Source organism: Trichoderma aggressivum (assembly GCF_033847375.1).
Source record: "Trichoderma aggressivum f. europaeum strain CBS 100526 chromosome Unknown scaffold_003, whole genome shotgun sequence".
NCBI classification, from domain to species: domain Eukaryota; kingdom Fungi; phylum Ascomycota; class Sordariomycetes; order Hypocreales; family Hypocreaceae; genus Trichoderma; species Trichoderma aggressivum.
The window spans coordinates 979,858-1,003,359 of record NW_026946369.1 but is presented as its reverse complement, the minus strand read 5'-3'; the positions used below and the strand labels follow the sequence as shown (position 1 = coordinate 1,003,359).

General features: G+C 52.9%; 8 protein-coding genes across 8 annotated transcripts; 6 read left to right on the top strand and 2 right to left on the bottom strand.

The window, feature by feature from the left end:
- Positions 1–314: 314 nt before the first annotated feature.
- On the top strand, positions 315–1,150 carry Triagg1_1429 (uncharacterized protein; the record flags this gene model as incomplete). The annotated part of the gene is made up of 2 exons (XM_062895498.1): positions 315–639; positions 744–1,150. The coding sequence occupies 2 exons, from the start codon at positions 315–317 to the stop codon at positions 1,148–1,150; spliced, it is 732 nt and encodes a 243-aa protein (XP_062759768.1).
- A 543-nt stretch (positions 1,151–1,693) lies between these two features.
- On the bottom strand, positions 1,694–2,227 carry Triagg1_1428 (uncharacterized protein; the record flags this gene model as incomplete). The annotated part of the gene is made up of 2 exons (XM_062895497.1): positions 1,694–2,005; positions 2,072–2,227. 2 exons carry the CDS (start codon positions 2,225–2,227, stop codon positions 1,694–1,696), a joined length of 468 nt encoding a protein of 155 aa, XP_062759767.1.
- Positions 2,228–5,144: 2,917 nt separating this feature from the next.
- Triagg1_1427 (uncharacterized protein) lies at positions 5,145–6,841 on the top strand (the record flags this gene model as incomplete). Its single annotated transcript, XM_062895496.1, has 3 exons — positions 5,145–5,355; positions 5,422–5,735; positions 5,804–6,841. 3 exons carry the CDS (start codon positions 5,145–5,147, stop codon positions 6,839–6,841), a joined length of 1,563 nt encoding a protein of 520 aa, XP_062759766.1.
- Positions 6,842–8,163: 1,322 nt separating this feature from the next.
- Triagg1_1426 (uncharacterized protein) lies at positions 8,164–9,506 on the top strand (the record flags this gene model as incomplete). Its single annotated transcript, XM_062895495.1, has 2 exons — positions 8,164–9,039; positions 9,111–9,506. The coding sequence occupies 2 exons, from the start codon at positions 8,164–8,166 to the stop codon at positions 9,504–9,506; spliced, it is 1,272 nt and encodes a 423-aa protein (XP_062759765.1).
- Positions 9,507–10,131: 625 nt separating this feature from the next.
- Positions 10,132–12,076, bottom strand: Triagg1_1425 (uncharacterized protein; the record flags this gene model as incomplete). The annotated part of the gene is made up of 2 exons (XM_062895494.1): positions 10,132–11,833; positions 11,925–12,076. The coding sequence occupies 2 exons, from the start codon at positions 12,074–12,076 to the stop codon at positions 10,132–10,134; spliced, it is 1,854 nt and encodes a 617-aa protein (XP_062759764.1).
- Positions 12,077–13,781: 1,705 nt separating this feature from the next.
- Positions 13,782–14,616, top strand: Triagg1_1424 (uncharacterized protein; the record flags this gene model as incomplete). The annotated part of the gene is made up of 2 exons (XM_062895493.1): positions 13,782–14,189; positions 14,290–14,616. The coding sequence occupies 2 exons, from the start codon at positions 13,782–13,784 to the stop codon at positions 14,614–14,616; spliced, it is 735 nt and encodes a 244-aa protein (XP_062759763.1).
- Positions 14,617–15,434: 818 nt separating this feature from the next.
- On the top strand, positions 15,435–19,850 carry Triagg1_1423 (uncharacterized protein; the record flags this gene model as incomplete). The annotated part of the gene is made up of 1 exon (XM_062895492.1): positions 15,435–19,850. The coding sequence occupies one exon, from the start codon at positions 15,435–15,437 to the stop codon at positions 19,848–19,850; it is 4,416 nt and encodes a 1,471-aa protein (XP_062759762.1).
- Positions 19,851–20,849: 999 nt separating this feature from the next.
- Triagg1_1422 (transcriptional regulator family: Fungal Specific TF) lies at positions 20,850–23,438 on the top strand (the record flags this gene model as incomplete). Its single annotated transcript, XM_062895491.1, has 7 exons — positions 20,850–21,071; positions 21,289–21,692; positions 21,768–22,145; positions 22,209–22,275; positions 22,332–22,512; positions 22,611–22,950; positions 23,024–23,438. 7 exons carry the CDS (start codon positions 20,850–20,852, stop codon positions 23,436–23,438), a joined length of 2,007 nt encoding a protein of 668 aa, XP_062759761.1.
- Between the last annotated feature and the right edge of the window lie 64 nt (positions 23,439–23,502).

The window sequence follows — 23,502 nt, the reverse complement described above, 5'->3', positions numbered from 1 at the left end:
TTTTTATTTATATGATTAAAGGCATTGAGCATTCGTGATGGTGACGTCACGGCCGCAATGAGACGCTCCACATGGATGAACTCATGGATCCATTCCTGGCACTCGAGATGATGCGTGATTGCGATGCCGCGATTTTGCATGTGATTGTGCTAAGCAGGATCAGATCCCTGAAACCGAGGAAATTAACTGAGACGTTTGTAATAAATCATAGAATCCCGGAATCTGCACTTTTCACATGCAACTTGAATCTCAATCCCATCAACCTCTGTTAACAGACGCGAGCAATACAACATAAACAACAAGAAGAAAGCATCATGGAGAATCCAGGTACTACACTCTTCCTCTCTTTGAAAGCATTGTCCATAGATGAACTAAACTCAACTTGCAAATTCTCAGTCCAAGAAATCGCCGCCGTCATCAACACCCTCACCAAAGGCTCGCCGCAGCAGCAGCAAGACACGCTCAACACGTATTTCCTCTCCAACGCCGCCTTTATCCATCCCTTTTGTCGCGTCCCGTCCATCTCCAAGGGCGCCATCCCGCTGGCCAGGGATCTCGACTCGCGCTGGCTCATCCTGGGAATTTACCGCTGGTATCGCACGCTGAGTCCGAAAATTGACCTCACAGTTGATTCATCTGGTAAGTCATGCACCACAATCAACTCTGGTCCTCATCATAAGAAATGAGCGGTGTGCCCCATGTCTCGCGCATATTTTGCTAACCTGGAGCCCTCACACACACAGTCTTCGACCAGCGCAACAACACTCTCTACGTCTCCATCCGCCAGACATTTTCCATCTGGTTCGTGCCCTTCCACAGCTCCTCCGTCAAGCTCCTCTCCGTCCTGCGCCTCGCCCAAGGATCCTCGTCCGAGCCGGGCCAACTGGCGCCGAAATACCAGCCCGACGGTCGAAACTCGTCTGCGCTGGCTGGGCCGGGGCAGGAGAGGCTGAGATACTACATTGCCAGCCAGGAGGACTTGTATCAGACAAACGACTTTGTGGCCTTTGTGCTGCCGTATCTGGGGCCGCTGCTGGTGTTTCTGTGGCAGCTGTATAGCGCGGGCGTGACTGTGGTTTGCTCCGTCTTGTTTCTGCCGCTGTATTATTTCATCAACAGCAGGCAAGCGAAAGTTACAAGACGGGAGTGATGGTGTCTTTGTTGAGTTGGTAATAGTTTTTCTTTTTGTTTTGCGCGGTTGTATAGACGATGGAAACATAATATGAATCGAATTGGGTCTCGAGACGGAACTTGGCAAATCAATTCTTTTGTTTCATCTCGGAATTCCTTGCGCGCGCTGTCTGTTTCAAAGGCCAGACAAATAAACAACCATGAGCATGTCCGCTTCTTCATATCACATGAGGGTATATCACCGCTGCTTGATGTGTACAACGTAAAATCCATCATCCTTGCCTGCCGTAGCACCATGCCCTGTAAATTCCTTCCAAACTCCCAAAATGTCAACCATTAAACGCCAGATGAATGCATGAGTTTAGCCGTCAAGGCCACTGTCAGAAGACCACTGTTAGACCTGAACCATTTCTCGCCGCTCTCGCCGCCGAGGTCGCGTGTGATGAATATGTCGGAACTCGAAAAAGCACTCGAATCCGCCCCAGACGATGAATATAAATCTCCATATGCTATTCTCTCCAGTTAGCGACCGTGATGCAGGAAGAGAGTGCCTGAGCAAAGCTTACACCACAGCCGTGAGCGTCCACACCGCAACGGACAGCATTTTGTTCTGCGAAAAGCCCTCTCTGCTGATGACGTCGGTCTCTCCCGCCGCGTCTGTGATTTGAGGCGAGGAATCGCTCTCGAGCGCGGCAAAGCCATCGGCCGGGTACGTGTAGCGCGAGAATATAATCATGACGATGCCGCCGAGCGAAATGGCCAGGGCGAAGAGATCGTGGAGGAGGGCACGGGCCGGGGAGAGTGGGTTGAAGCCCAGGGCCCGATCGAGCTTGGCGACGACGATCCACGAGTCATTGAGGATGGCGATGGCGGACTGCAGCAGTTGGGAGCAACGGTTAGGCCATGGTAGTTACAATTGAGTAGCTAGAGATCAACTCACCCCCACGAGGCCAGCGGCGATGGCACCGCCCTTGTCTGCCCATTGGTTGATGATGAAGGCCAGAATCACCAACGTCGTGACGCTCGTCATCCAGCCCACGGCGCGGGCAACCATCTGGACAATGCCATAGGAGCTTGGACAGTAGCCTCGTGTCATTTGGGGCCGTGGGGGAAGCGGAGATGTTGTATATCGTTGGTGTGGAGACGAAGATGGAAGAATGGAGGAGAGCAGCACAACGGCGGGCCAGATGCTCACGATGGTGACATGTATGGCGTCGACATGGGGTGGAGGATGCAGATGAAGATGATGATGACGATGATGACGATGACGATGAAGATGAAGGAAGAAGAAGCAGCAAGGCTGATGTGATGTGACCTCGCAGTGGTGGAAGATGCTGAAGAAGATGCTGTAGATGAAGAGAAGAGATTGAGGGCAGAAGAGAGCCGAAGGGCAGAGCTGAAAATATTATTAGACGAGCAGGCCGGGCCAGTGACTGGAGGTGACAGTGACAGTGACAGTGACAGGCAATCAATCAATCAATTAGCTGTCAATGGTTGGCGCTTTTTTTGCTTCCCACGTGAGCTCCCCTCCCAATCTTTGCTTCCCACGTCCCGTTCTGCACGAAAAAGCACGAAATGCCGTATCGTAGCAATGCAGGATCGGATGACGGAAGCAATCAAGGGCCCCGGCTAGGTAGATGCAGGGCAGGGGGCCCGTGTCTGGGCGTGTGATTGAGAGTAATATTGTAGTATTGCACGCAGCGGCGTATTTGTTGGAGGGAGGGAGAATTCAACGGGATACCATGTCCAGCTCTTACTAGATAGAATACAGAGGAGGGGGTGAAGAGGGTGAAGATGGCGGAGAGAGCAGGAAGAAACACACTTGACGGGTAAACAACAAATCAAGTGCATTGTTTGGACCATGTATCTGAGGATGACGGGCCAATGAATTGCTGGGCGGCTACGCGGGCCGGGGATTCGATGCGGCACATTTGCTTCGTGTCTCTCTCTGGTCATTTTTCAGCTTGGGCAGACTAGCAATGGCTGGTTGATTGATTGATTGCCTCTGGGCAAGCAAGCCGATACGATGCAGCCATTTCGTGTCTCGGGATCCATGTCTGGCAGTTGATCATCTACAGGGATCGACAGTAGAGTAGACAAGGCAGACGCGCTCTCTAGAGTGTTACGAGTATATGCACATGCTCGTGTTATTATTGCCTGTGTATGTTATTAGAGAGTATAGAGCCGCCGGCTTCGTGAGCATCAGAGAGATCTGGAATGGCTATCAACTCGACTCTGATTCAAGCCGCTGAAACACACACATTGACAGAGGCTGGGGGGAACTAGAATAGCCGCTGCGCCTTGAGGGACCCAGAATGCAGCCAAAAATCCCTGCCATTGATTGTATTGGTGGAGGCGCGGGGATGCGATGCAAGGGAGGGAACATGAACTGAGCCTTTTTAACGCACGGATGCCCGTGAGATGATGAATGCTAGCGGATGCTGGCAGTGGCCATGTTCGTGTTGGTTCCCGGATCTAAAATAATACGAGTTTGTGCAAGCAGAGCAGTTGAGTGGCAGTTCAGTATACCTGTAGTAGTACCGGCGATGAGGGTATCCTGACATGGATATGAGGCAGCACAAGCCGGGCTCGGCACGGCACAAGATCAAGATTGATATCGAGATGGAAACAAACATTGACAATTGATGCTACGGTACACACAAGCACACCCAGCCATTCATCTAGAATCTACCGCAGATCGCCATGGAGGTTTCTCGTACCCGCATTTAAGGCACCGGGCCGTCATTTAGTGCTGTGGATTTCTGGGCTGAATGGCTTGTTGTGTGGCCGCCGCCACATGAATCGGCATAGAGTTGCTTTGCATATAGAGTTGAGTCCAAAGCAACTGTGATACGGGGCACTATAGTAGATTGGGTTTCAATATCAAAAAGCCACAATTTCCAAAGATACCAAAATAAGTAGAGAAATAGTCTATATGCGATAACGAATTGGGCTGTTCTTACACGCGACGAGGAGTTGGCAGTGAGCATGCGTGCTGTGTCGGGATCCCGCACGGGGGTGAACAGAGTCTGAACTAGATGCATTGGCCTTTTCATCATGATCTTGTTGACTCGTAAATCACAAACAAGTATATGTTTCTAGTTTCTCCATAGAACAGGTACAAACATCTAATCTGGAGGCGTGTCGTGATGCGCGAATACATACATGTGCGTTGTCCTGATACACTGCAAAGTTTAAACCTCATCATGGGACCAGGCCCGGTATTTAAACAAACCAACTGCTCGAAAAAAAAAAAACTCGAATGGATCCAACATGGCGAGTGTAAATACGCCAATCGCCACAAACCCCATATACAAAGATGTACAAGGACCCATCACATCCTCACCAAGGGTAGAGGGATACAATGGCGTCGTCACAACTGGCTCGCCTTGGACATGTCTCCTCCTCTCTCCATCGAGTTTCCATTCGAAATCTCAAATCATCAAGTTTGTTAGCATCACTTCATTATTCCATGCTTGCTACCAAACCATTACCAAACTATACGTATCACCGGTCAAAGCCAACGATAATTGCCCAATCTCAGGGCTGAAATCTTATCCTTCACACGCCAAGCCTCGTCTGCTTGCCCCGAGCAAGTCGATACATTCACTCTGGCGAGGTGGATCTGGCAAACGGCCAAAGTGAAATATGAAAAGTGAGGCAACTGTCGAGCCCACTCTCCAGCTGCCCAGGCGCCCAAGTTTTGGATCCATCTGTCAAGTCTTCTTCTCTTTATGTGTATTTTCTCCTGTCTCCATTTCCACAAAACAATCTCCAAGCAGAGAAAGCAAAGATTTCATCTTGACATCTCGGAATCTTTCCATTCCGCATCTCGCAGAGACGAATAAACAACACCCGACTCTGGCTTGGACTCGATTCAAGCCCAGCCCTATTCATCCCCGATCATCTGAATTACGTCGCCTATCCCCTCTTCTAGCAAAATTCACACCAAATCTCTAGCATCCGCAGAGATTGATTGTTTCTTCGTCACCATCATCATCCAGTCATCAAAGATGGGTGACAAGATAGATGACACGGCAGACGACTATGTCGGTTATGCCAACGACCCCAAGGGCATTCCAACAATACGACTTGGCCCTCAAGATCCCGTCATCCCCATCGAGCTGCCGGTCCGCGATAATGTGCACGAAGTTGTCATGAGGTATAGGAGCCGGACAATCCCATGCCGCACGATCAAGCAGACTCTGGTCGATAGCCAAACCCGTGAGCCATCATTACCAACTTTCTTTCATTGAATTGACTCGAAATACTGACGTTGAGGATGGATAGCTGTCGCATTTAATCTTTTGGCCCTCCTCTTTCTCAGCCACTTGATGATTCCCAAATCTCGCGTCTACACGAGGCCCTACTTCGAGCTCTCCCACTACAACCCCGACACTGGACTGTACGCAAACAGCGGAAATGACTTTTATTTCATCACCTTCTTTGTCGTCTTCTTCACTGGTCTGCGCCATGCCGTCATGACCTTTGTGCTTTGCCCTCTGGCGCGACGTGGCGGCATCTCCAAGAAGAAGGACGTGGCTCGCTTTTCTGAACAGGCGTGGAACATTATCCACTACTCTGTCTTTTGGCCCCTTGGTCTTGTATGTCCTTTATTTCGACCTTTGTGTCTTCCTGAAACTGGTTATAGCAGGCTGACTGACGTGGATAGTACATCTGGTACACTTCCCCCTACTGTCTCAACATGACCGAGCTCTGGACCGAATGGCCCAGCCGCGAGATTAGCGGAACCATGAAGTTTTATTTTCTTACGCAGCTGGCTTTTTGGCTTCAGCAGATGCTCGTTGTCCATATCGAGAAGCAGCGCAAGGATTACTGGTTGACGATTGTGCACCACTTTGCCACCATTGCGCTGGTTGCCGCCTCGTACTCGTACCATTTCACGCGCGTCGGCAACTTGACTCTCATCATCATGGATGTTGTTGATCTCATCTTTCCAGTTACGTCTACACTCCTGGTCCCTCCTTTTCGGAGAAGAGAATCGCTAACAGCTTGTCTGCAGTTTGCCAAGTGTGCCAAATACCTGGGTTATAGAAAGCTTTGCGACGGCCTCTTTGGAGTCTTTGTCGTCGTCTGGCTCGCGACTCGCCACGTATTCTTCCTCGTCGTCATTCACAGCGTTTACTACGACACGGGTCGCCTCGTGCCACACGACTGCTTTCAAGGATCCATGGCGAATCTTCAGGGTCCGTTACCCCAGTCCACCGGATGGAGACTTCTCGAGCCGTTTTACTCGCCACAAGGCATGGTTTGCGCCAACAGGAGCATCTTCATCGGCTTCTTTACGTTTCTCATTGCCCTACAGGGCCTCATGGTGATTTGGTCCTACGCCATTCTCAAGGTCGCAGTGCGAGTCCTCAGCGGCAAAAACGCCGAAGACATTCGTAGCGACGGCGAAGAAGATGACATGACCGAGTTTGAGGGCAGAGACCCGGTAGAGTTTGAGAATTTCGATTACTGGGCCCGGACCGTGTACGAGGTCAAACCAGAGCTCAAGGTGCTGCTGGCGGAGAAGGAGAAGATCATGAGAAGAGGAAACGAGACTCAGGCGGACAAGGGCGGTCTAAATGGTTGGGAGTACCGCCATGGACGCACACATGCCATTTCGAGCGGATTGCATTTGCCGGGCCAGAGCGAGCACAAGGAGCTTCTCAATCGGCTTGATGCGCCGCGTCGGTGGACTACCTGAATGTCTTGTTGCTTGTGTATTCTGTTGTACGGATGATTTGATGGAGAGGGGGATTTTGGGAGTTTGGGTAAACGGTTGGCATGGTTTGATTTACGCGGTTTTGATACCAGTGAGCCTGAACTGAGAGGCAGAAAACGGCCTTTGTTTGACGCCAGATGTTGAATTGGTGGATATGAACTTTTTGTTGTACGGCATGGCACGATCCATGAGGTTCTAGATGATGTTTTACGGGGTGATGTAGGTTCTAGAGTGTTGATTGTTGACACAATCATCTAATTGTTTGTGTGCGCCCTCGTCAAATCACTTTCGTCTTCTATGCCTAGCCTCAACTGTTATTCGAGACTCCAATCCGGCGATAGCCATCGCCCGCAAACCCGAGAGCCACACCGGTTCGGCGGCTGCTAACACAGGATAGAGCATAGTTTGTGGAGATGGTATTGAATAATTTCAAAAAGGCATGCAGTCGCGGCAGTGGAAAGGATTCGATTCGTGCCCATCTTATTGATCCTTTGAGGCAGCCCGAGCCCGCGGAACCCGTGCGACCGTGATTTAGGGGGGGATTTTAGCCAGGAGTATGAAGAGGCCCATCCATCGCTGGCTAGCATCACGATGGCCCTGAAAAAGAAAAGATTTAGCGTCTTTGAACCCTGAAAGGCGTTGGATCAGTCCATGTTGATCCCACAGCAGCGGGTCCAGCTCAGCGGGTCAGTAGAATGGAAGCATGTGATGGTGGAAGCATTGATGGCACATGTACATACACTCTGACGATGGCATTACAGGGCAGTAGATACTAGCAAGAGCAGAGGTTTACAGGTAATTATAGTGGACTTACAATAAGCATTCTGGCTGTGAGATGGAACGAATTGATGGCTTATTCTCCATTGAATTCCAATCTTGCACCAAAAGTCCCGGATCCAGGGCTGGCCGGTCCATGGACGTCATCGGGCGCTTCTCTTGTCGGGCCGGGACTCTGGCTGGAGCAGCAGCCGGTACTTGATCAGAGCTGCCAGCCATTCCGGGATACCAAGTTGGTACCTTCAGACGCCCGCCTCTCCATCAAACCTAGTGCTTATAAAGGCTCTAGCTGGCCATGGCACGCCCGTTTCAGCCCGTCCTGGCCTGAAAAGCCACAAGTATTGCACAAGTCGCTTTCCGGGCACACCACCCCGCGACCTTGTCCCTTTTAAAGCATGTAAACTGCCCTCCACAACACCATCACCAGACTTTCTTCTTCCCTTTTCCTCCTTCAACCTTTTACCTCTCCTTTATGATTTTTTTTTTTTTTTGCTTACATCACCTCCGTCAGCCTCTTTCTCGCAGCAATGGCTCGGCTCGACGCCGCTCCGTTGCTCAGCTCCTCTTCACCAGCTCAGGCTGTTCGTCAGCGTCAATCCCAGAGCCTCAGCCAGAGGCAGCATCAGCAGCTTCCCGGGGCTACCGAAACCTCCGCTGCCACGCCCAATGGCTCTTCCTCGCGCCTCTCGACGGACCGCAGGAAGCGACGAAAGGCCCGGTCTCTGCTCAGACGGTTTGCGCGCTTCTCGGTACGAAACACGTGGGCCATTCCGCTGATGCTGCTCATCACCTTTGCTGCCGCCTATTTCGTCAACCCAACCGAGTCCAACCCCGTCAGCCGCTTCATCTTCCTGTCGTACGAGCAGCCGAATCCAAAGGCCCATGTCGACCCGACGCTGCCCGTGCACTACGGCAAGGGGCTCTGGGACGTTGCCTTTGTGTCGTTTTACACGGTGGTGCTGTCCTTCACCCGCGAGCTGATGATGCAGGAGCTGCTCATCCCGCTCGGCCGCATCAACGGCATCAAGAGCAAAGGCAAGCAGATGCGCTTCGCCGAGCAAATGTACACGGCCATCTACTTTAGCTGCATGGGCCCGGCGGGAATCTACGTCATGAGCCGCAGCCCTGTCTGGTACTTTAACACGGCGGGCATGTACGAAGACTTTCCGCACCGCTCTCACGAGGCTGCCTTCAAGTTTTATTACCTCTTCCAGGCGGCGTATTGGGCGCAGCAGGGCATTGTGATGCTTCTGGGCTTCGAGAAGCCGCGCAAGGACTACAAGGAGCTGGTGGCGCACCATGTGGTGACGCTGGCGCTCATTGGGCTGAGCTACCGCTTCCACTTTACGCACATGGGCGTTGCCGTCTACATTACACACGACGTTAGCGATGTGTTTCTTGCGGTACGTGTGGCAATCATGTTCATGTCATCTCTCCTCTGTATAACTGATACTGACCACTGTTTCCCCAACAGCTGTCAAAGTCGCTTCATTATATCGATAGCCCGCTGGTGATCCCCATCTACGTCTCCAACATCATCGTGTGGTGCTATCTCCGCCACTACATCAATCTTCGCATCCTCTACTCCGTTCTCACCGAGTTCCGTACCGTGGGCCCTTACGAGCTCAACTGGGAGACGCAGCAGTACAAGTGCTGGATCTCCAACGTCATCACCTTTGTCCTGCTGGCCTCGCTGCAGGCCCTCAACGTCTTTTGGCTCTACTGCCTGCTGCGCAGCATGTACAAGTTTGTCGTCTACCGGATCAAGAAGGACGACCGATCCGAGTCGAGCGGGCCAGAGGACAACCAAGAGGCCGAGGCCCTGTTGGAGGGCACCGGCGATGCCAGGTCTGCCAACGGCTCATTGTAGAGCAAGCATTGCGATGCATTACTCTTGCACTCCGTGTACAAATACACACCCGGATCTTGTGTACGAGTGCAACATGGCGACCATTTTTCTTTTCTTTTCTTCACCCGCAACTTTCGCCACTTGTATAAAACTTTTTAATCCACGGCGATGACGATGACGACAACAACGAGAGGCTTGGGTTCTCTCAAGGGGATGAGGGCTGTGTATATCTTGGAAATTCTGCATATTCCGCTTGCGCGAAGCTACAACGATTGTTTTCTGGATATTTACTGACTTAATTGAGTCCTGTCGAAATGTATTCTACATCTTGTCTCGGCGCCTTACCTACCGGCTTTACCTACACATATATAGTACCGTATGTATAGCTACAACTAATAATTAATATCAACAATATCATCATGAAAATTACGAGGTCGCTTTCTGTATCATGTATATATTTCTCATTGCTACTAATGCCAGCTCCCTTAAACTGTCATGCAGATGCCCTGTTTCGTCTAAAGAAAATATCTAGACTTTTACAATGTACGCCGCCAACTCCCATTTGATATATAAATCCCTGTTCCATATGCACACAAACCCGTCGTTACTCATAAACCACCCCCCCCCCCCCCCCCCCTTTTTTTTTTTAAAACGAATACTCCTCGACATGCAGATAAATACCCTGCGCACCAGTCCCCTTGTGCACCGCCCGCTCATCGCTCAACCTGCTCACGCAATTACGCGTCGAAGCAACAATCTCCGGACCTCCACAGACAACAACAGCCGTCTCGCCATAGGCAGCCTCAACAGGCTGTCTGATAAGCTGCTCGATGCTAGGCCGGGTCGTGTACTCGCGGATGACGGGGAGGCTTGACGGAGCCTTTTCGCTGGTGGTGGCTGCTGCGCTGGCGTCCTTGTTGTCGCAGCAGCAGGCCTTTGCGGCACCTTTAACGTCTTGCTCGAGTTCGGAGCTGGCCGAGGAGGCGCTGCTGTCGTTGCGGGAGAGGGGGAGGCCGTCGGTGCCGAGGGAAGAGTGTGTGATTGCGACGTGGATGTTGACGAGGACGCCTTTCTGGATGAGGGATTCGCCGGCTTTTTGGGCGCGTTGGACGTAGTACTCGATTTCTTTCAACGTTCGGGCGACGAGGAGCACCTCGACCCGTTTAACGCATCCCACGGAGTCGGCTTGAGCTGCGGCTTCTAGAAGAGGCAGAGTGAAGGACGCCCCGGTCGAGGCACCGATGAGGACCATTGTTTCGTAAATGTCCCAGCGGGGAGGCGTGCCGTATGGGCCGGAGAGGAAGCCGACGAGTGAGGCCTCGGGGTTCTTGGAGGCGTGGTCGTGGATTCGCTTGGAGAAGCCCTTGTGCTTGCGCAGGATCAGCTGGACGCTGTTGCAGCAGCAGGTTCCCTCCATCTTGCGCGCGCAGGCAATGGTGTAAGGATGAGCTTCGAGGGGGCCCAATCGTGGGATCCACAGGTAAATGTGCTGGCCGGCAGCCCAGTCGAAGTGGACGTCCTTGATGGTGACGACGGTTGTGGAATCGCCCACGGCTCGGGCGAGGATCTGATGGCCGACTCGCCTCCGGCCCTGACAAGCCGATCCGCCGGCCTTGAGGCGCAGGTTCTGCCACAGGAGAAGCGCCCAGCGAGCGGCGCGGTCGAAGAGGAGGAACGAGACGGCCAGCCAGAAGAGGAAGCGGGCGTTGGTCGGGATGTGCAAGTAAACAAGCACCAGCATCACGACGGACGAGGCCACGTGCTGCAGCACCCACAGCTCGTAGGCGATTCTCCGGATGGGCACGAAGCCGACGACGACGTTCCACAGCAGGATGGCCCAGGCGCCGAGGCCGTACTTGACCATGGGCATGGCGTCGAGCTCGAGCTCGACAAAGTCGGCGCGCACCCACTCGGTCCAGAAGTTGAAGCCGTGGACGGTGCAGGTGACGAACATTGTGCGGGCGACCCAGCGGTGCAGCCAGTTGAGACGCTCGTGCGAGGTGCCGACGAGAAACCCGACGATGTTGACCTTGGTGGAGAGGAGGAAGAGCATGGGCAGCTGGGTGAGGGTGACCCAGGCGTTGCGGTAGCCGATGCGCTCCCAGAAGTAGACGTCGTGGACGATGGAGCGCCAGGTCATGAAGTAGATGATGACGGACCAGTAGCAGAGGAGGACGAGGACGCGGCCGAGGGGAGGGGGGGTGAGCCAGGAGAAGTGGCGGAGGGGGATGAAGAGCTGGGGATGGGTGAGTTCGCGGACGAGGGCGGTTGCGGTGGCCCAGGATTGGGAGAGGGGGGAGTTGGGACGGGTTGGATGGGGGGATGAGCGGGTGGAAGCAGCTTTGAGTCTGTAGAGGAAGAGTTAGTCGAGGGTTGAGGAGAGGAGATGTAGTATATGATGTGATGTGATGTGGTGTATCTGGAGATGGCTTCACATACCTTTGAAGGGCGCCGATGTGATTGACGCCTCGAATCAGCATCAGCGATCCGACGACGGTTGCGGTTATGTACCAGTAGGCGCGGGCGAAGCGGTGGTTGACATCGGAGCCCATGCCCGTCATGCCATCACCGCTCATGTCCATGCCATCCATGGTGAGGGACCGTAAGAGGATATTCTATAGCCAAACAATGGGTAGAGAGCAGTGACAAGTCAACAGTGAGTGAGTAAGTGAGAGACCAGGCGCCTTTCAACCACGCATTTTTCGTCTCCTGACAATCAAAGGCGATAAGACAGAAATCCTCCTTGCTCTCGTCGGTGTCGCTCCAATACTCTTCTTGTATGTGCGAGCGAAAACACGACAACGACAACGACAGCTTTTCTTTTCTTGCCGTGTTCCGAGATTTCCAGGTGACGAGACGGCAAAAAGAGGGCCAAGGTATCAAGGTAGGTGATATGAGCAGGTTTGTCTGAGAGAGAGCGGGCGGAGCAACAAGAAAGAAGACCAAGGACCAAATTAACTCGCTCACGGAGCCAAGATGTGGGGGGGTTCTTTGAAGTGGGGAGTTTCTTTCTTCTTTCTTTGTTTGGACTAAAAGAGCTGGATGTGTGTTTTGGAGAGGAGGAGTGAGATGCTCTGCTGACTAGGAGACTGGAAGCGAAGGGGGCCGAGATTTTTTGATTCCAGGACTGGTGTGTGTGTTGCTTAAAATAACAATGATGAAAGAGGTTGAAGGAGAGAGACAAGTTTGTGGCTTTTGGTGATGTAGAAGAAGAAGAAGAAGAAGAAGAGCTGGTGGTTTGTTATGGACATGTAGGAGAGGCGGAGTGGGTGGTTTCAGGCGCAAGGTGTTGCAAACGTCGAGGTGCCACGAGGTTCGACCCAAGACATTGATTGCGGCCAAGAGAGGGCAATTCCAGCTGAGTGCTCATACAAGAGAGAAACATGGATTAATCTCTCCCTTGTACTCCGTACTGCCTATGCATCCGGGTTGATTCCAGCATCATCTCCATCCAGCCTCAAAACCCTCAAAATCCATCCCAACCAAAACCAACCGAAAAAAAAAATAATCCACCGCAAACGCCTTTGGATAAACTTGCTCAAATGCTCTCAATGGGTAGCAACGGAGGCGTGTGATTGGCTGGTTGTGCGCCTGGTCCCCTGTCTTGGCCTCCCCGCCATTCGGGATCCGGAAATCGACTTTCTCTTTTGGAACGGTTGGATTTGGGGAGAAGATTTGGAGAAAGGATGGTACGGAGTAGGGGCAACAAGATGCTTAATACTGACCCAAATTCTTGTTGTTATTCACTGTTTGCAACGCAATTGGGGCCTCTTTTTTTTTTTTGCTTGGCAGTTGGTTATGTACATGTATGTTATGTTATACTCGGCATGACTCTGTTGATCCTATAACGACGGCCGTGAGACATTCATCAACGGATTCAGCCTCACTGTTTGCTTGACTCTTGTACAAGCACAAGCACAATCAAATCTCCCGTATCGCCTCAGTCTCACCCGGAGCCGCAAAGAATGAATCTTGCTCAACCGTGATCCAAGCTACCGTTTCCAATCTTTGCCCCCCCCGGCCACTCGTAGTCATACATAGCATAGTCCAGAGAGCCCATTGTTTTAGTGGCGCCATCTCCCTTTCCAAGGGCCCCCCCTGGTGGAGCATTGTAGCAGTTGTTCTCCATGTGTTTGTGTTTGCCGGGGCTGGAGCTATGAGTTGAAATACCAGCTGGCAGCCTCGCCAAGCTTCTCTCCTTCAACACCTCTCTCCAGACTCTCAATTGCCTTCTGCCTCGTCTGTCTTCCATCTTCATACCTTTTCCTTCTTCTCATCACAATCGAAATCGTCAAGATGCGCTCCTCTGCCGTCCTCCCCGCCATCCTCTCCCTGGCCTCCCTCTCCTCGGCCCATTTCCTCCTCAACTACCCAACCTCCATCGGCTTCGACGACGACAAAGAGGGCACCTCCCCCTGCGGCGGCTTCACCCCCGACGTCTCCTCCGGCTCCAAGCAGCTCGTCGACTTCCACGTCGGCGGCGACTCGCTGGCCATGCGCTCAACCCACCCGCAGACCTCGTGGCTGTTCCGCGCCACCCTCGACGGTACCGGCGAGTCTGGCTGGCAGCAAATCTTCCCCATTGTCCAGCAGAGCGGCCTGGGCAACTTTTGCGAGCCTCAAGTTGTGCTTCCCTCTAGCTGGGCTGGCAAGAAGGGCGTCGTCGGCGTTGTCGCTGATGGCCCTGACGGTCTCCTCTACCAGGTGTGTTTACCTCTTGTGTTGCCATGGGATCATGTCTCTCCCAAGTGTCTCTGAGATGTCTCTGAGTCAATCATGCTAACCCCAAATCACAAAAACACAGTGCGTTGCCGCCAACTTCGTCTCTGGATCCGTCGATCCTCCCAGCGCCTGCAAAAACGCAACCGTCACCGCGTCCTTTGCCAGCGACTCCAAGCTCTCCGCCCTCGTGTCCGGAAGCGCCTCTGGCAGCACCAGCACCGGCACCAGCACCGGATCGCCCTCGACTTCGACCGCGCCTTCGAGCACGCAGAGCAGCGCTGCCGCTGCCACCACGACCAACGCTGCCAGCGCGCTGCACGCTTCTTCGTGGTCTGTTTCTGTCGTCAGCCTGGGCAGCGCCTTGACTGGTCTGTCCATGCTTCTTGCTGGCGGTGCCTTGATGATTTAAGACTAAATTGGGATTCGAGGGGGGATAAATCGGGAATTCTTTGTTTGTTACTAGGGGGCGCTATATAAAGTCTGCTTTTCTTTTTCAGTCATGAGAGCATGCATGATGATGACATGGGAGTTTTCATAAAACGGAACTGATTCTTCTTTACCAACCATGGACTCTTTTTCCATTTGCTGTGAATTTCCCAGTGTCTTGTCCTGTCTGTGTCTTGGTTCATCCTGTTCCCTTGACAGGCATGTTCGATCAACTCAACAGCAGCCCATCACCAATTGATCAATTGAATCTTCAAGCATCATCCATTCAATCACCACCCACGTGCAGCTTCTGCTTACCCCCCCGGAAACCCTCCAGCAAATCGGTTGAATCCTCCCTCTTACGCCCTTCTCCACCGTCTCCACACGCATTCATTCGTCCACCGCCACTAAACCTCCAACTCTGTTCCTGAACCAGCCGCAAGTCTTGCTTCACTTTCATCGCCAGAATAATGGCCAATCGGCGTCTTGCTGTTGATTTCTCGGGGCGTATCAGAGGCTGAGATGACGCATGCTCTACATTGAATACAGGGCAGATTCACTGCAATTGGTCGAATATCCAGCCGCCTGCTGCAGACACTCATGTCCCGAGATACATCTCCCTTTCAATGAATGATTGACGCGCTGCTATAGTCGCGATATCGCATCAACTGCCCCCCAGAACTCTCCAAAACCTTCAAGACGCCTCCTCTCAGTTGATTCTTGCTCTTACACTTATCCCCATATCTCCCATGTCTGTTGTCACTAGCATACTTCTTCACTAACCTTATCTACGCCATCACCATGGGAAGCTTTTTCAACATGGTGGGATATCCCGCCATGGCCGGCATGGACATGGACAAAATCCTTCTGTCGCCCTCTTCTCGTCCCCAATTCTCCATCCTGCAGAAACCACATCTACCGGGCCACAGACCTTCAGCCGCCATGGACGTTACAATCACTCAAGCGCTGTCCGTCATCTCCGCCGCCATCTTCACCCTCTACATCAGCAGAAACATCATCAAGGCTCAGCTACCTCTGTGGCTTAGGCCATTTGCCCAAGAAACCGAGCCAGATGGGCTCAAAAGGCCCTTCTGGTCCCTCTGGACCATCCCCTTGTTTCTCATCGGCATTGCTGGCATGGTACTCTCGTTTGTTCCCGCCATCATCAACCCGACTCACTACTTGTATCTCTGGGAAATGATTCCGTGGACGTTTGCTCTTCTCATCACCATGATTGATCGCCCGACCAAGACGCCTCGGCTCTTGTTGATCCAATATGTGGCCATTCTCGGTGCTAGCATCGCCATCTACGCCGTCCGGTTCCTGGAACACACTCTGTACGCCCTCGACCACTTTCGAATTGCAAGAATGGCGCTCTGCTTCTTGTCCATTATCCTCATCGGCATGATGCCCCTCCGTGAGCCTTCGTGGGGCAACAAGGACATTGGCCAAGCAGGTAGCCAGCCATCGCGCAATCTCCGTAGCCCAGAGGACGATCTGAGTCTGTTTCGCTTCTGGACCATGAGCTGGGTCAATCCCCTGGCTGCCCTCTGCCGCAAGAGGGAAATCACGGAAGAGGACGTCTGGCAGCTCCCCTACGAGTTCCAGCATTCGCGCCTGTACATGGCCTTTCGCGACCTTCAGGGCAAGCTTCTCTTGTGCCTCATCGAGGCCAACGGCCTTGACCTGTTCATTGCCACGCTGCTCGCCGTGTCCGAAAGAGTCGCCGAGGTATCCAACATTCGACTGACGAGCAAGCTTTACAGCGCCCTGGATTCCGGCAATCCCGCCGATGCCACGTTTTGGTGCCTCGTGATGCTGGTTCTGGATGTCGCTCGCCAGCTGTGCAAGACGACGTCCTCTTGGTATTCTCGCAAGGCTTATGAACGCTCTCGCGGAGAGGCCTTCATCGCTCTCTTTGGCAAACTTCTAACTCGCGCCGTGCCGGGCTCAGACATAACAGAGAAGGGCGCCGATGAAAACGAACAAGCTATCCAAGCACCTGGTGGAAAACCCAAGACCTTCTTTGGCAGAATGCTTTGGAAAATGTCTGGCCCTCCCAAGCGGAGCTCCAAAGCAGTCACCGGCCCAGCCTCCAACGCCAAAGTCGTCAATCTAGTCCGAGGAGACACGTATGAAATCTCGCAGCGGTTCTGGGACTTTTCAAAGCTCGTCTCCCAGCCCATCAAGGTCGTCGTCACCATGTGGTATCTCATCGACATCACGGGCTGGCCTTCAGCCATTGGCTTCGCGCTCATGATTGTCTTCCTGACGATTAATACGGCGCTGGTTCGCAAGCTGATCAAGCTCGAACGGCAGAGGACAACCATTTCCGATAAACGCGCGCAGGCCGTCTCTCACTTTGTCGAGGCCAGCCGTCCCCTCAAGCTCAACGGCTGGACGGCCACTTGGAGCGCCAGAATCATGAGATTCCGAGCCATGGAAATGGCCAAGCGTCTGAGCATCGCCCATGTTTCTGCCGCCATTTCCACTGTCAGCGTCACCGGTGGAACGTCTTATCCCCTGGCCAGCATCGCCTTGTACACCCTCATCCTTCGACGGGGTCTACCCAACGATGTCATTTGGCCGTCGCTGCAGCTGTTTTCTCAGCTGGAAATGAGCGTCAAGGAGGCTTTCGACCTCATCTCTGCCTACTGGAAGGCCACCATCCCCATTGAGCGAGTCAACAAGTACATGAGCGAGCCCGACAGAGACGAAATCTCCAACAGCCCCAGCAGCGTCACAGACATTGAGTTCCGCAACGCATCCTTCTCCTGGCCTTCAACCGACAAGCTTATCCTCCGAGGTCTCAGCTTCAAGTTCACCCAGGGCCTTAGCGTCATCAGGGGCAAGGTCGGCTCCGGCAAGTCCAGTCTTCTCCTCGCCGCCCTCAACGAGATGGAGCTTCACGAAGGCGATCTCATCAGGCCCGACGTCCCCGTGGCCTATGCCCAGCAACTTCCGTTCCTGCAGAACAAGACGATACGAGAAAACATTGTCTTCCACCAGCCGTTTGACTCGTCGAGATACCGTCAGGTTCTGCATTCGTGCGCTCTCTTACCTGACCTTGCTTCTCTCCCTGATGGCGATCAGACAAAGCTTGAAGAAGGCGGTGTTGGTCTTTCCGGTGGTCAAAAGGCTCGTGTAGCCCTTGCCAGAGCGGTTTACAGCCAGTGCAGGATCATGCTTCTCGATGATCCGTTGGCTGCTCTGGATCACGATACCGCCACTGCCATTGTCCGCCGCTTTCTTCAAGGCCCTCTTGCTCAAGGCCGCACCATTGTCGTGGTGACTCACCGAGATGATCTTGTTCTCCGTATTGCCGACCAGGTGATTGACCTTGCAGATGGGCAGGCAACCGTTCTTTCAGAGGAGCAGGTCAAGCAAGAGCTTGAGCACCCCTATCATGAAGGCGGAAAGACGGCCCACGATGACACCGAGACGGCCCACGACATTCGCGCCGAGGATATCGCCATGCTCAAGGACGCGCCAGAAGAGCCGGCCAAGACGGGAAGCGTGTCTCTCGGCGTTTATACTGAATACATCAAGGCTGGTGGATGGCACCTCTGGGTCTTTCTCGGACTTGCATACGGCGCATCTCGATTTCTCGACATATCGCGAGCCAGACTGTTGGAGGCTTGGGGCGCGGATTCTGTGGCAGACGACACGAAAAGCGTCTACTGGAACCTCCCCAAACCCGACTCTCATCCCCTCCCTTGGCTTCTCGTACTGGCTGGCCTCTCTGCAGGACAAATCGTCACATATGCAGCCGCTCAGCTTCTCCTCGCTCGAATCGGCGTCAACGCAGCCAAGGGTCTCTTCAAGGGCGCCATTGATAGAGTCAGCCGGGCGACGTTCCGGTATCACGATACGACGCCGACGGGTCAGCTTAAGAACCGACTCATCGCCGACATGGGCATGGTGGACGGCGGCATCGTGGCGCCGCTGGAGTCGTTTGTCTTCAACTTGATTGCCCTTGTCATGAGCATGGTGGCCATTGCAACTCACCAACCGGTATTGCTTGCTATTCTCGGCGCTGTTGCTATTCTATTCGTCTACTTTTTTAGAATCTATGTGCCCGTGTCACGATGCCTCCGCCGCATGGAGATGCGCTATCTCACGCCCATCATCGCCAACATCGGCGTCATGCAAGACGGTCTCATCACGATTCGCGCTCTGCGAGTGGAAAGGCACTTTCAAGACCGCCACTTGGATGCCGTCGACGACTTTCAGAAGCAGGACCACTTCTTCTGGAGCATGGCGTTTTGGCTCGACTTTCGTCTGAGCTTGAGCTCCGTCGTTACTCGTACGGCGCTGATTCTGTTTATGATTTGGCGGAGGATGCCGGCCAGCGCCGTTGGTTTCGTGTTGACGCAGACGATGATCGCCATGTCTGCTGTGCAGCAGCTCTGCGAGAGGTTTGCCCAGTTACAGCTTGATGCCGTTTCGCTGGAGCGAGTCAACATGCTGAACCAGATCCCGGAAGAACCCAAAGGTGAACAAGATCCGCCTGAAGACTGGCCCAGACCTTGTGACGATGTCAGATTCGAGCAAATGTCCTTCAAGTACGACGACCATTTACCCTCTGTGCTGGATAAAGTGTCGTTTGAGATTCCCGGAGGTTCGACATGTGCCGTCCTGGGTCGTACAGGATCTGGAAAGTCAACCATTGCCAATGCTCTTCTCATGACGCAGGCGCCTTTTGAAGGGACTCTCAAGGTAGGCAGCGTCGATCTATCTCAAGTCGATCGAACAGCCCTACGAAACCGCATCACCTTTATCCAGCAAGATCCGACGCTGTTCCCCGGCACGCTGCGCGATAACATCGATCCAGGCGCCGACTTCTCCAACGAAGAGTGTCTCAACGCAATCCACCGCGTCCTCGGCCCCGAATGGAATCTAGAATCGCAGATCGACGCCGCGGGCAAGAACCTCAGCCAAGGCCAACGACAACTTGTAGGCATCGCGCGGGCAGTCCTTCGCCGAAGCGGGCTGGTCATCCTCGACGAAGCAACAGCGTCGATTGACCGCGCCACGGCGGCGACGGTGCAGCGAGTCTTGCGGTCGGAGTTGGCTGAGAGCACGGTGATTACGATTGCGCACCGGCTGGAGGCTGTGGAGGACGCGACGTGGTGTTTGAGGTTGGATCGTGGGCGGGTTGTTGAGTGTGGACCGGCGAGGGATTTGGCGGGCAGTGGAGGGGGGGATGATGAGTGATTTTGGATTGATTTTACTGTTCATGGTTATGGCATTGCAACATTGTTGGATATGGATGGCTAATGAGTGTACGGATTTGATGTTTAATGGATGGATCACGTTTGTTTACTAGATAATGGTTGGATACGTTGGATACACGTACAAAGAGCTTGTAGAAGCGATACACGTAATAGCAAATAGTCGGAGTCTCTAAGAGAATAGATTCCTCCTAACAATAGTCATCAGTGACAACAAACAGCCAAGTGTCAGACGGAATCTATACCCTGTCAAGTCCTATTGATAGGCAGACGCGAAACCACAACTCGGGGTGTAAGTCCACCTACTATTTCGCGACAGCCGTGAAGAAGGGGGGCGCATTGATGTTATAGTACAAACGTGGCTGCTTACTTGTCACCAAGAAGCTCGCATATAGAGAAATACAGGGTTGTTATAGAACGTTGCGGAATGTTGCCATGCTTATCCGTGTCCTTGTCAACCCAAAGTGTAAGACTCAAGACACCAACCCATCCCGTCAACTCACCTCCGCGCCCTCCAAACAAACAACCCAAAGACATATGATTCTCGCGCCCTCCGTCTATAAATAACAGGTCTAGTGACTTCCATCCCAGTTCCAACAATAGCTCACGCCGCCACGTAACATCGCCTATCCTGCACCATCTCGCAATTCCAATCCCAATACAACGCCGGCAAATGCATCCGAAACGCCGCTCCCCACACCCTCCCTTTTCTATCCTATTCCCGGCAACTATCATGCCCCGACCCGACTCTGCGGGGCCCCTTGCTTGGGTTCCCTTTTCCGCGGAGTTTCTTCCTTGACCTTTTCCGTTGGCCTGGTGCTCCATCCATTCAATACTTGCTCGCGGATAGTCATTTCTCTTTTTCTTAACGGGTCTCACAATACTTTTTTGGCAAAAAAAAGAAAGAAGGAAAAGAAGCAAGAAATGACACGAAATCTTATCAAGGCGTGTCTTCGGTGCCACGAGCGGAAGCTCAAGTGCGATGCGCAACAGATCGGATTGCCGTGTAGTAGATGCGTCGCTACGAGAGGAGACGAAGCCTTGGAGTCGTGTGTGCGGGTACTTCGACGGCCTAGGACGAGAAGGTAAGAAAGAAGAAGAAGAAGAAGATGATGATGATGATGAGAAGAAAGGAAAGCAAAAACCAGACACTGGGGATTTGTTATATATGCACTTCGTCTTTCCTGTTTGGGGGGGGGTTCCGGTTGGTTGAGAAGAGTTGCTAACCACTTATTGTTCTCTTGACGTCGGCGATAGACGAGTTGCCAAAGCGAGACACACGGTGGACACGGAGACTTTGAATCGCCGAAATGGCGAGCAAGAACATGAAGACGGCTATAGTGCAACTCCACATGTAAGTCCATACCATCGTTCAAGTATATGCACACAGCTTCAGTCGTTGACGGCAAATTCCTCGCCAGAAGATTGAATCCTGGACGCCGCCTCTGTACTTGGGCCAGACGTCCTCTTCCGAAGATGACGCCCGCACGCCGGAGACGTGCATGATTGCGCAGGAATGCGAGCAAATCGCAAAGGGATCCAGCTTGCCTTCTCTCGAGATCATGCTGGAGCCGTCTCAGACGGGGCCGGATCTGGTTCAGTATCATAGCGAGATGCATTACATGACCATCATCAGCGAGCTTGTCGATGCGAAGACGTCGAGCAGAGTGACGCGCATCGTTGTGGATGATAGGAAGCCCGTGGCTACCAAGTCGACGCAGATGAAGACGACGCAGGTCCGGGTCGTTATTCAAGGGCTTGATCCGCTGGATGAAGAGTATTTGAACAACAAGTCGGCGTTTAGCTTACCGTCCAAACACAACTGGTAAGCCAAACTCACTCATCACCCTTCATGTTTTATATACACATATATATTCTAACATGATGATGTATACAAAAGCGAAGCCATGTTGCAGGCATACTTTTCCCTCGGCCACCCTCACGTCCCCATCCTCGACCCCGTCGAATTCGTCAAGTCGTACTTGTCCGGCTCATTCTCCCTCTTCCTCATGCAAGCCATCCTCGCCAACGCGGCGCTCTACGCGCCCATGCCGCTGCTCGAGGCGTGCGGCTTCACTGCGAGATGCGAGGCCATCGAGACGTACTTTTCGAGGGCCAGCTTGCTGTACCAGTTTGGCTGCGAGAGGAACCAGCTGCGGTCGTTGCAAGGATCGATTGTCTTGGGGATGACGGCCGTGACGGGGTCGTTTGACCGGGATTTCAGGTACTGGATTCACAATGCGGTGAGATTGGCTGTCAAGATGGGGTTGCATAAGAGGTGAGTTCGCGTTGTAACTTTGCCCATCAATATGCCAGTATGAGACTAACAAAAGAGTTGCAGTTTTGAACACAAAGAGACGGAATCACCAACATGTAAACTGTACCAACGAATCTGGTGGGCTCTCTACGTAAGTCACTCCATACACATGCGATGAAATTCAATCAAAAAAACTCACTCTTCCAGATCCGCGACATCACGCTACTCCTCGGCGGCGCCCAAAACATGCGCATGATCCACGCAGAAGACAACGAAGTCCTCACCATCCCGACCCCCGAATCCCTCGGCGACGACATCCCAGCATCTTACGCCCACATCATCCCTCCTCTCACACAGCAGCAACGCGAGTACTTCATCGAATACTGCCGTCTCGCACGAATAGGCATGTTAATCCCCCCCCCAAACCCTCTTACCCCTGAATACACTCCCCCCCCCCCCATCATCCCTATTAACACTCCTCAAAAGCAACAAAATGCCTCTCCATCTTGAAATCCCACCCCCGCGAAACCCTCGACCTCATCCAATCCGAACTCCACCTCTGGCGCTCCTCCCTCCCCGAATCCCTCCAGCCCATCCACCGCCCGTCCCACGTCCGCAGCGACTCCATCTGGCACATGGTCCTCTTGACGTCGAGCTACCGCTACGAGAGCATGCTCTGCCGCATCCTGAGGAAGGAATCCGAAGGCCGCGACCCGGAACTCCAGAAGAAATCCGCCATGGCCGTGAGAGCGGCGATATATGAGCTCGATGCCATCATCGGACGGGCCATGGCGTATGATATGCTTTCCATGCTTCCAATGTCATGGTATGTCCCCCCCCCTTTCCAACTAAAATCTTTATGCATATGGCCCTCAAATTAAACAAAAAAAAATATATAGCATCAGCATTGGCCCAACTGTATTAGCACTGCACCTCGAAATCGTCCTCAGCCCATCCGAAAGCGAATCCGTAAAGTCTCGCTCCCGAATCTACATCCACCAAGCCATCGTCTTTCTCCAACTGTGCCGCGATCTCCCCTTTATGAAAATCGCCCTCGATCTGGTCGACTGGGCGCTCACCAAGCAAAATCTCCTCTCCATCGATAAGCTCAGCGCCCCTCCGCCTGTCCCGAGTCATTTACATCAACAAGAGCCGTTTGTGGATCTGGACAAGGAAGCCAGTGGTGCAGTGGGAGAGAGCCAGGTTAATGCGAACGTGTCTGTATTTGATGTAATAGAGAGGCTGGATGAGTTTCTGGAGCTTGGGGCAATGGATGATACCCTGATTTCGGATCTATGGCAAAACATTTCTTAGCATTAATAACTCAACAAACCATGGGAACATGATATCCAAGAGAGAAATAGACAAAGCCACAAGA